The sequence below is a fragment of the Anguilla rostrata genome, chromosome 9 (genome assembly GCF_018555375.3).
Source record: "Anguilla rostrata isolate EN2019 chromosome 9, ASM1855537v3, whole genome shotgun sequence".
Taxonomy (NCBI): domain Eukaryota; kingdom Metazoa; phylum Chordata; class Actinopteri; order Anguilliformes; family Anguillidae; genus Anguilla; species Anguilla rostrata.
This window is the reverse complement of record NC_057941.1, coordinates 15,198,780-15,210,889: the sequence shown is the minus strand read 5'-3', so window position 1 is coordinate 15,210,889 and position 12,110 is coordinate 15,198,780. Positions and strand designations below refer to the sequence as shown.

Here is a 12,110-nt window from a genome sequence, read left to right as displayed (position 1 = left end):
AAAACTAGATACTGAAAGCTCTCTTATACCTGCGCCAAGGTAGCATTTGAACACACCTGATTAATCAGAAATACCTGTGATGCCATTTGTCCCAATCATTGTTATGCCCTGAAATTAGGGGACTTTTTATAAAGTCCCCCCATTTCTGTAATTTCTGTAATGCTGTAATTTCTCCATGGTGAAACCAAAATGTAGAGAAATGCCCTTAAATAAAAACTGAAAACTTTCACTTTAACCACATGTGAATTGTTTGATGTTTAAAATTGTATATAGGGCCAAATCAAGAAAAAAATACATCTTTGTCACCGACATTGTATATGTGTGTAGAATGAAGAAATTTCCCACAGCACCACATCTTGAAAAGTGCAATTTTATTAGTAAGCGGGCCTGTCGGTCTTAAGAGACCTTCAGCAGATTCATACATTTGTTTCTTGATAAAATTGCACTTTATCCTTATCTGATGATTACAATATGGTAAAAATGCTAATATCAGCCTGATAGACCAGCCTGAAAATACACAGGTTGATCTCTAACTCCTCAGTAAGTGCCTGTAGTACTTCCAGTTGAATCCTTCTGAAAGATTTTTGTCAGTTGACTGGTTTTGATCCAATTGACTGGCATCCTTCGCTTTGGGAGTTGCACCCACAAATGACGCTTCCATCCATTGGTTTCTTGTCACAGGAGGCCGTTTGCTTCTTCCTTTTTTTCCCCAGAACAACCAAAAAAAAAACATGGTGGGACAGAGGGAAGGGGGTTTTTACTGGATATCGAGTGCATCGACCTGCCGTCTTTGAGGCCGAGCAAAACAATCGGACACAGAAGAAGCAATCTCTGACCGGCTGAAAAACGTCTCCTCGGGATTTCTTCGATGCGAAGCTCACGTCGGCGTGAGGGCCGGTTGCCCGCTAAACCACTGCCATTTGTTTTAGTTTGCACGAATGATTGGAGCCGTCTCCCCAGGTGACTTTTTTTGATTTTGAAATGATTTCGTCTTCGGGAATCCATTATGGCGAGCGAGTCCGCGAACACGGATACCGCGCGGCGGGGGCAGCCCGGCCCAGCATGCAGTGCGTCCGCTTCTGCGGGGTTTTTCCACCGCCTGGGCAGCTAAGTGTCCGTTTGTAAGTGCGGTGACTGATGGGAGCCTTGGAGCAGGTCTTTCCTCAGCCTGAAAAAAAGGCATGAAACTTTAAATGACTCTGGTCATTGTGCTGGTCACTGATCCCACCCCCAACCCCTCCCTCTCCCAAAATTCCCTTCAGTGAAAGAAAAATCTCTGAGGATTCACTCACCGTGGCTCTGTGCAGTGCAAAATGCCAAAACGCTTGGGTGTTGGGGAAAATTGAATCCCCTTAACCGGTGCTTACTCACTTTAAACCTGGCAGTACTGTGTAGTTCTGTCTTCAAAGGTCCCGTCCTCGGGTCGGACGCGTGGCAGTGTTAGGTTTCACCGCCATTATTTTCCACACTGTCGGAGAGCACATGGGTCGGCCCGACACACACTTTTCATTCGCTCTGGTAAAACGGAAAGCCCTCCCCTCTCCCGCCCCCCTCTCTGCAGCAGTAATTTATCGTCGCGGGTGTAAACGGAATGGCAGGTGGTCCGGTCTGCACAGTCAGCGCCGCACCCCCCCCCCACCCCCGCCCCGAAAGGCGACGCCCGTCCCGTCTGCGCAGAAGGCCGCGGGCCGTCCCCCCCGAGAGGCGCCTTTCCCGGACAGGTCCGCCATACCGCAGAGAGCCGCCTCCCAAGGCCCGCCGGGAGGCTAAATGATTTATACCATTTCTGATTTACTTGGAGTGACTCGCAAGGCCGCCCTGAGAGTCTTAAGAGACGGACGGGCGAGGGCACGGAGCACGGGTTAGCGAGCGGCGCATCGGCGGTCAAGATGGCGGTAGATTTAAGTCCCTCTGTCGGACTGTCAATAAGCTCTGCTGTACTCTGGAGCTGTATGTCCAGGGGACGTGCTGCCATACTCGTAGATCTTGTAGGAAAGGGTCGTCTGGGCGTGAGAAGAACCTTTAATCTTTTTGACTTTTTTGATTTCAATGTATTCAACTCATAAACAATTGGATTGAGGACCTTGGTACTAATCTCTTTAGCATTGTATTAATGTGACCATCTTGGCTTGGTCATCATGTACTTTACTGTGGTTAAATCTTTTCATAGGTAATGTTTTATTGCGTATTTCCTCAGAACATGGTCATGAGAAGATTTATGGGCTAAAAAAAAAAGAGAAAATTGATGCTGGAGGCATGTTTTTGAATGCTTTCAGGTTGCATTAAACCCATGCATTTTTCTGGTATTGACAAAGTATAAGTGTGTCTGTGTGCAGTAGAAGAGATTTTAATAACCGATTTCGGTGCACGAAAGCCTCTGGGGGCAGAAGAGTTAAACCCGACTCCAGCTGGGCAGACCAGGTCACGGAAGCGCGCCCCATCGCCTTCTTCCTCTCTCTTCCTGGCCATGTACGGTTTTATGAGTGAATTACCTGCCATCTGAAGACCGCATCCCTCCGTTTGTTTATGGCGTGAAGCTCTTCCCTTGAGCGGTGACGGGCGTTAATGTCCCTGATGGAAAGCTCTCGCGCTGGCAGAGAACCAAGGGGCACAGAAACTTTAGCGAGCTGTGGAAGTCGTGTTTCTCTGTGGAAGATGGCCCTTTCTCCTTAACAATGCCCGTGTACAGGGTTCATCCCATTTGCCAGTGCAGGGGCATTTCAGTCAAGAAAGTAGCATTGTTCTTTTATCTCGTGTCAGGAAAAGGGCATCTCGATTTCAGCTTTGTTTTGTGGAGTGCAGGGTTTGCTGGCTTCCAAGATTGTCGATCAGTTTTAAAGCAGCATCTTTGACCAGGAAAATATCTGAAGGAGCCAGTAACCTATATGATCCACTGAACGCTCTAATGCCATTCTCATGTAAGACGTGTGTTTAAATTCATAGCCAGAGCACGTGTTTCACTCTGGGCGTCTGAATTTTTGATTAGCCCATTTGATTTGCAGCGCATTACAATATTACCATGTGGCTTGAGGGAAATGAAATGGGAAATGCATAAATGCATATTCTGTGCACTTCTGCGCCGTTGCGGTATAACCTGTTTTGTGATTCTTTTAGCCCGAATCGAATCATGAACCGCTACCAGCGGTTAGCTCTGAACCTCGGCGTACGTAAACCACCGCAGAGAAGCAGGGACCAGGCAGGCTCAACAACCCCCCCCCCCCACAGGAGAGTGTTTCCACTCAGGTTGATTTGTAATGGCCGACCTATTATGGAACTGGTGCAGCAGGTTGGGAAATCACTTGGGTTCAGGGGGCCAGAGACGGATTAATGCTCCAGCGTCACTGTAACCAGTGTCTGCCATTAAGCAGAAAGCACTTTGCAGAACCTCAGGTCCCAGAGGAAATTATTTTCCAACCTCAAATCTTTTTTTTTTTTCCCCCTCTATTTTTTTTTTTAAAACCGGGATTTATACTGTAGGTAGTTAAACCTAGTCTTTTTCCGACGGCTGTTGTTTGAAGTTTAAAGGAAAGAGAAACGCCGCCTGTGCCCGAGGCTGCTGCACCAGGGTCGCAAAGACAATATTGTCCTTGTAATTTATTTATATATTTCTCATGGTCTCGCCGCGAATGAGAGCGGGAACTTCTCAGAGACGGCAGGCCAAGGTTTGCCAAGCCAATTTGTCCATTCTGGGAGCCGTGAAGCGGTTTTCTTCCTTCACTCCTTTTAATAGCTTCACCTTCTGGGCGCTTTTTTTTTTTTTTGAGAATCGGCTGTCACCCGTTGGAGAAATGCGTTTCAGCGGAGTTTCACGACCGCTGAAACTCACGGAGGGCTCCCCCGTGGTCCGGAGCCCCGGGTTCCACGCAGGCTGCACTCCGCAACACCGGCCAGCGCGCACGGTTGCCCCTGGAAGTTGGTAGTCGTGGACAGGGTAGCTTTTGGCCACTCCAGGGCGTGCCCTGCCTCGACTGGTCCTTGGAATATTTTCCTCTTCCCTTGCTTTCGCGTTCCTCCGCGCTCGCCCCAGCACTGGACATCGCGGAAGGCGCCTGGTGGAAACTCGCGGCGGCACAGAGTCAGATTTTAATTGGTCTGTGGAGAATGAGTGCATGAATTAGAGTCAGTAGCATTGAGCAAGTAACACGTGGCTGTAATACCTGGCTCTTCATTTCTAAGGTATTCATTCTCCGTTTACTTAATACACATACTTCCCCTTTCAGAGAAGAGACCAGGGGCAAAGCCTCGTGTGAAACCTATTTGACTCCAGAACACGATTTCCTCCTTATGTCCTCCCAGATTCCTTGGCTGCGAGACGGGCGAACGGGTTCACCGAGCCTGGCTGTCGGGGACCTGGCGGTCGACCGTCGGCTGCACCGTCCGTTCGGAGCGTCGGGAGCAGTGAAGCTGACGACCTCGGGTCCCGCAATCAGCCTCGCCGGTTCTGGTTGGTAATGGAGGGAGATTAGTATTCATCGTGTTGGCGGTAAACAATGAATTATTTATGCTTTGCTTAAAGCGAATGCTGTGTTCTTATAACAAATGGAAGTAATGTAGAGGGCCAAGAAGCGGGGATGAGAAATATTCATAAAGCTGCTTTGTACCAATTTAAATTTAAACAAGCGAAAGAAGCCTTCCATCAGCATCTTAATCGTCAGAAGTTCAAGTCATTTGGAGAAATTACAGTTCCCCCAGTTCAATCACCGCTGGTAGTTCTGGGACATTGCGCATTTATGTTTCATTTGAATTTTAAAATCTGGTCGACAGCTACGCGCTTTATGTTCAGAGACTCACAAGCGTTTCAAATCGCTGGTGAGCTTCCTCGTGGCCTGCGTGCTACCGTCTCAGCGGTGTTTTAAGATCCCCCCCCTAATACACGTCATGTTATATGCGGTAATGTCTGGGTTCTTAAAATGTCATCTGCTGTTTTTCATCCATTTTTGCGTGTCCTGGTTTTCTCTTTCTGAGTCACGACTCGTCTCTGCGCTGTTGTGTGAGATGTGATAATGGCAACACAATTATTCTCAGAATTGAAAAAACCACCTTGACGTACTTACTAAGTGATACCGCCTCCCGAATGACAAAACATCTGCTCCAATTTCAAACGGGAAGCACGCTGCAGATTCAGACGGGCAAATTTAAAAAATAAGGATAATTGGATCATTTCCTTCCCTATTTTATTGTCCTTTTTTGACAAGTTTCGTACTGAGTGCTCAGTACACAACGGTGTGAGATGTGTTAACGGTGGCATTTATTTTTGGAAGTAGTCTCTTGTATGAAATGGTTCATAAAATACTACCTCTTATAAATTAATATTTTATAAATTTATAATAAACATCAAGTCAAATTGATTGAAACTTTTTGTCACAGAATTGTAAAGTTAATGTGGTGCAGAACTGCAAAGGCCTGCTCTTCTTATAGAGTACAGAGACATGGGGACTAGATTATAGCGCGTACCTTCAGTGGTTCATTGGTTTTGATCAAACCTGAGTTTAATTGAAATCATTTTATTCAGAGCCTCTGCTACATTACAATCAGTGTGGACCAGTAGAATATTGTATTTTCTTTTGAACTTGTTCAGTGTACTGTTCTGCTTGCTGAACACAAGCAGTTGGTTGGTGAACAAGCTAAAGCCTGTTTTTTTGAACTAAAGAGTTGTTTTAAATTTAAACTGAAAATTTGGAAATGGGAGTTTTTCTGATCCATTCTTTGCCATTTATTTATTTATTCATTCATTCATTCATTCATTCATTCATTTATTCATTCACTGGATAAACCTGGACATGAGGTAATTGTTGATAACCTTCCTATACCTGTTTATAACTTTGCAGGGCTATCACGAATAGCACCATATGGCTTATCAGTGCCCAGATCCAAGACCCACTTTGTGTGGCGTGTCACCCGAACCTCTTGGTTCTCCTGCCGTTCAGCCATTTTGCGTAAACTCATCGTAAAATGACTAGAAGAGTCTCATCGGTCACGATAATCCATTTTGTCTCCCTTTTATCTCTAACTGTTTACACAAATGGGTGGGGGATAGGAGACAGCATGCGATACTTCAGCCCCTGTCCCAGCGCCGCTCGGCTAAGTCCTCTCCCGCCTCGCGACTCCTCCATTACCTGGCACCCCGGCGTTTCGGTAGCGCTGAGCCCCGGCGGGCCGCGTGGTGCAGCCTGATTGGTCATCACTCACACGGCTGCGTGGAGCCCGTGAGCTACCGGCAGGGGAATAAAATCCGCCTACCTGACGACTTCCAGCCACAGTGCATCTGGAAGAGGAGCCTCTATTGGCTCAGTGGGGGAATGCCCGTATTATCATCCTAAATCACTGGCGCAGTGCTGCTGTCTTAAACAGCTTCTGCAAAGTGTCATTTTTTTAAAGAGACTTTAATGTGAGCGCTCCGCAAAAGAAATGTTTTAAGAAATCCTTGAAAGCAGTCACGCGCGCTTTTATTAGTTTCTGAATAGAGCCTGACACCCGCCCAGCTTTGGTTTCTGTCCTTGCTCTATTTTAGTGTTCTCTTTTGCTGTTTGTGAAATTAAATGCCAGTGGACCCGCCAGTCCAGGGGGAAGACGCAAAGAGTCAGTTGGGAATTATTCCCCAGACCATTAAACAGAAATCCACCAATGACAGCCATTCTGCATTCCAAACAGTTCAGGTTTAAAGCAAGTTTTGAAATGTAACCTCAATGTAATCTAGGTATACATTGGTTGAATTTAAATGCCAGTGGTTATGTTTTACCGTTAGGATTTTGGCCTGTTTGCTTGCGGCTTATTTCTTTCTTACTGGTCCACTAAATTTGTGATGATATGTGAATCAGTCATCACAAATGGACAGGCCATAGCACTAGTCTGGCCAATCTCCCAGTGATAATGTTTGTAGTAAAATAAAAATTGAATTTATTCCTTCCCTGGGATGAGTATTCTTTTTGACAGCTATTTTATAATATGTGCCTAAAATTTGATACAAAATCCATTGTTGTCTGAAGATTTAAGCTTAATGCACTTCAATTGTATTTTACCTCTGAGTGCCAATATATTTAGTCCATGGAATACCCCAGAGAATTGCCTATTTTTACCATTTCCATTTTTAAGTGTATGCTGTCACAAGCAGCAAATCATTATATCACTATTGATGTGAAATATAAACAAACGAGAGGACTTGTCATGTGTACAAATTGGATATTTTAGGGGACTCTCTGTAACTTAAAAGCCTCTCATTTTTAATATCCAGAGGCAATGTTTCATTGTTTTGTACCTTTCACGATGAAACTAAACAGAAATAACATTAGAAATTGCACATTTATAAATGCTTTTTATTTTACTGCTTTTCAAAAGGGTAGGGTACCGTACAGGGCTGCATTTTAAACAGCCTGTGCTCACCGTTCACATTTTTGTGGGGTGAGTTTCCGAGGATTAGGTTGAACTGTTGTGTCTGTATTGTTGATGTCTGTTGGCTATATTCTAAGCTTCCTTTAGAGCACAGTCACTGCACATAACTAACTAACTAGAAAGCCATCGATTAAAGATTAAATGTGGGCTTCACAGTAATAAACAAAATGCGTGGCTGGCTAGCTTTAGGTAAAAAAAAAAAAGAATGAATGAAATATGATAATAATTATAACAGCCTTCGTACAAGTGTGCACACCCGGAGGGCGTGACCTTAAAAACCAAACAGACCGCAGGGAAGCCGCCTCCCTCAGAACTGCAGAACCCGTCCGCAGCCCTTGGCGCAGGGCCGCGTAATAACGCGCGGGGCCAGCGTGTAATTTACAGCATCGTGCGCGCGCGTTCTTTTCGCCCGGTCGATTTACAGCCGCGCGGCGCTTCGGCCGTCTCGGTCTTCTCTTCGATCTGCGGATCTTTGATGCTCAGACTCTCGCTGAGCCCGGGCCGGGCCGGCATCGTCCGAGCGACACGCCGAATTCAGGGCCATTACCAATCACCCACGACCCTGCTGTTCCCAATCCAACTGTCAGCCATCTCAGCGGTTTCATTCCCCAGATATGGTGTAAGCGAAGGATCGTGGAGCGGTACAAGCCCACAAGGGAAGGCTTGATGCAGTTGAGCCTTCAGAGAGGGAGCCAGCTGGCGGTGCTCTAGCCTAGTTTTGGTAAAACCACACTCTTTGGGGAAAAAAGGTACGAAAAGGTGCCGAAAAAGGTACAAATGCTTATCACCGGGGTGATGCCCTTTAGGAACACAAAATTGTACCCCTAGCCAGCACTACATAATTCATTTTTATCTTTTTTTTCTTGTAAAAGGTACTTATTGTAAGGCATTATTGTACTTTCTGGGTACATTTGGGGAATTTGGTCCTTAAAGAACAAAAGTGTGCCTCCACCTTTATTTGTGAGAGTGCGGGAATGACTCGCTGCTGCATGCTGGACATGCCTTTATCAGCCCTGGATAAATGCCACCTCCACCATATTTAAAGGGCTGGTGTCTCAAACCTGAAGGCCTCTGGCTGGGTGTCCCGCCGTGCGGATGTCTCCTGGCCGAGCGCACAGCTTCTCCAGCTGCCTACACAGACCTACATTCTGGACCTTTCTCTCCTGTAAGTGCTTGACGGAGTTGCGTGTTTGCTGACGGAAAAGGTCGGGCGCTCGCCCGTTCTCGATGTTGCAGTTCTGCCGTCGGGTCCGGCGCGTTTGAGAAAGCGCTTCGGTCACGTAGCCAGGAAACAGAGCCGAAGTGGGCCGGCCCTTTCCGTTAAACCACAGTGGTTTTAGCGGGATTTCCCGTTCACACAGAGCCGTGTGAATCGTTCGGCGGGTGAAATCCCATTATCCCGGCAATCCGATTTCATCACCCTGCCGGTCTCGGCGGGGCGGAGGTTACGTGTGCCGGTGGGCGCGCTCAGGGTAATAAATTATGCGCCGGGCGCTTCCTGCCCCGAGTGTTTCCCTCGCAGCCGCGCGGACGGCGGGCGCTCCTCTCGCGGATAACCAGCGCCGGCTCTCCCTTAACCGCGTGCTTCCCGGCGGTCCGGGCAAGCGCTGACCATTTCTGCTTTTCCAAATCAAAGACGCCCCCGAATGATGCTTTGCCTGGAAAGAAATACGTGGGCGAGATATCAGACCCACGGTGAACACGTGATGCGTTCCCCTTTGAGTCTGAAGACTCGTTTTCTCTTTCAGGGAAGCTGAGCTTACACTGATCATCTTTTGCTGTGTCTGTGCTTGTATGTCTGCCTGTAGTGCTTCATAGATGCGTATGGTACATGTGTTTAAGCACCATGCCTTCTGCCCTCCTCTCCTTCTCTGTCTTTTCAGTGTCGTACAGGGACCTTTGTACGTCTGCTACCTTGCCTTCAATTTTAGTAGCACACATTTCAAGCTGTGCCACCATTGTACTGACTGTTGTTCCTAAATATTGCTTTGAGTTTTCTATATTGATATTGAGTCATCTCCACATATAATAGCACATTGTGTGTTTGTAGTGATGCCCTAGTACAAGATGATGCCTTATGTTGTTTTCATCATTGTGTCTTTTTAGATAAAGCCATATCTCTTTTGAGCGGTTCACTTCCTGGAGTTCTATAAGGTTTTCCACCCAACCTCAGCTCATTAGTTTGCGGTTCCACTGGCGTGAGTGATCCGTGGCTGGGCCAGGCTCAAGAGCAGTCAGCCCTGCAATCTTTCCTCAACTTCACAAGAGCAGTCAGAACATTGGTCATTCGCAGGGGTGACTTCGCACTGGGTCGTCATACATTATCATAAACCATGTATCACTTTTTAAGGAACATTTTCTTCTTGATGTGGTCTCCCTGATTTAACTTTGGAAGCTGAAAATGCAGTATTACTTGATTAGTAACCTAAGAGGAGAATTGCACGTTTCACATTGTAGCTGTACAATGAGTGTGTGTAGACTAGGTATCGTAACGGTCCAGCTCTAATTGGTCATTTGACGCCTGGTGGCCTGCAAGCTGTGCCAATATAAATAGCTTGTGCCAAACAATTACCCTAATGTGACATCTGTCATTTGCTGGCTGAGACATTTGGTTGCCATGACAGTGACAAACGAGGGTGAACAATGTTACGTTAAAGAAGGTGGTTCAGAGTGGTGTGCTGTTGGGAGGGAATTCTACTGTAGGCTAATGGGGTTTCTGCATCCCGCAGAAAGCGTGTGTGCTTTTAAAAGTGTCCATCTCTCTGCATTGCGGAAAAGTACGGAGAGTGCTCGTGCGAAGTCACTGGGCTCACGACCGATAAAACATCTTACAGTGCATAGTTAGATGCTGTAGTAGGTGCGAGGGGGAATTGGACATGTGGCCAATTTTGCAGTTTCAATTTTGTGTCCATCTTGCAGTTATAAAGCTACGGTCAAGAGTTTAGCCTTTTCCTGTCAAACATTTGTTTGGGCAAGCAAATAGAATTTATCATGGAAAAGAGGCTGGTTATGCAGAATCACAATGTGTGTGTGCGCGTGCGTGCGTGCGTTCGTGCGCGTGTCTGCGTACGCATTTGTATGGTGCTGTTCCTTATTTTGCCATTTTTTGTCAGTTCCTTTGTTGCAACTTTGGCATAACACAATCACAGATGTGCACATTTAAATATTAATAATGGTTTAACTGAATCTCCTCAGCTTGTGAGTGCAGATAAAGATGGCTGAAAACAAATGAGATAAGATGACTGGATGTGGAATTGTATTGTTTTCTTTTTTTTGTGCCCATGAGGGCATTATTTGCACTGGTGACTATGGTAACTAACAGCCTTGTGCACGCAGTGCTGCCTGTGGCTCAGAGAAAAGACCACAGTGAAGTGAAGCCACGCAGCGGTCCTGCACCTTGCATTAAGACGACAGGGAAAGAGCTAAAGCGATTGGTTTCTGTCCTAGTCCTTTTAACCATTGATTTCTTATGCCCCCTACCATTTTGATGCCTCTCAGTATTCAGTTTCAGTCACCAGAACAAGTGCATGATGTCCATTCCGAGAGAAATGAGCGAGTGGCCATTTTGATGCACGGAGCTTAAAGGTTGAAGTTTGTGTGATTAATCCAGTGTCTTTCGCTCAGCAGCGTCCGTGCTGTGTGTGTCTGCACGAGGGAGGGATGAAACGGCCCAGGATGTCGGGTTTCTTATCTCTGGCCATCGCGGCGTGGCCTCGGACTCCTTCAGATAAACTTCTGTTCGTTCTCGGGGACCTGCCGCTCTGCGCTGGTCCGGCGTCCGTGTGGCCTCATTAATTATTTCTCGCATAGTTTCTGGGACTTCAGTTTTATCTCAGCCTTACATGTATGACTGTGCATGCAGTCGTGTTTACGAGCGTGCCCAGTCATGAAGCGCTTCACACAGGATAGCGATGAGCAGAGTTCCCCTGCTTTCGGAATGGCACAGCAGAGTTAGCTTTATGCAATTAATAGCATTCTTCCTGCGGCTGTGGATATTTATCACAGCAGGTGAGGGCTATTATTGGCATCGGGGATGTGTAAACCAACACCTTGATATATATTTGACATTATTCTAAGGTTAGAAAGTTTGAACAATAGCTGTGGACTGAACTTTTTTGCGGCAGCGGTAATTGTATACCCGTGAGTATAGTTGACACATTTATTTTCGCACGCTGAATTAGAGTTGCGATACGCACGCTGAACATTTGTTGCGATGCATATTGTATCAAGAGAAACTTCCCTGTACACAAGTACTAATTCCTTGACAGTTACGTCCCTGTGCAGTACGCTGTAATGAGCTCGAAGCTCTGACTCACTGTCGAATAAAAATAGCTGCAACTGAGCAGGTCCTAGTCCTTTTCCTCTGTCGCCATCTCCCCTTGGCCAGATCAAGCTGTTATTATTTGTGACAAAAAATTTTAGGCCTGTATTTTTTGGGTTTGTTTAGTTACCCCCTTTTAATGGTATCTGCGTGCCAGGTGGACTACTAATGCAATTTTTTCAGATTTTTAAAATTATATCTCTGAATAAAGACTTCACAGAGTCGTGCCAAAAATCTCCCCTGTGACAGATCAGGCCATGAATAACCATTAACCATTACACTCTTGCTCCTTTCCAAGTTGGAAACGTGCACGGTTTCGGCCGTTGGCATCCTTTTAGGCAGATAAAAACGGAGGAGTGAATTCTTTTTTTTCCCCCCAACTACTATTGCTCATCTGTCA

The 12,110-nt window shown here is 46.3% G+C and overlaps 1 protein-coding gene across 9 annotated transcripts in view; it reads left to right on the top strand.

Moving 5' to 3' along the window:
• The window catches only part of LOC135263024 (ecto-NOX disulfide-thiol exchanger 2-like), a 173,648-nt gene that overhangs the window by 34,861 nt on the left and 126,677 nt on the right, over window positions 1-12,110 (top strand). For 3 of the 9 annotated variants that reach the window (XM_064350560.1, XM_064350561.1, XM_064350563.1), the window contains one exon: window positions 4,297-4,444. The exons of 4 other annotated variants lie outside the window; for them this stretch is intronic. In XM_064350560.1, coding sequence (XP_064206630.1) covers window positions 4,297-4,444 — 148 coding nt within the window. Of the gene's footprint in view, window positions 1-4,296; window positions 4,484-12,110 lie in introns of all 9 variants that reach the window. 2 more of the 9 variants (XM_064350568.1, XM_064350564.1) reach the window with 1 other exon arrangement.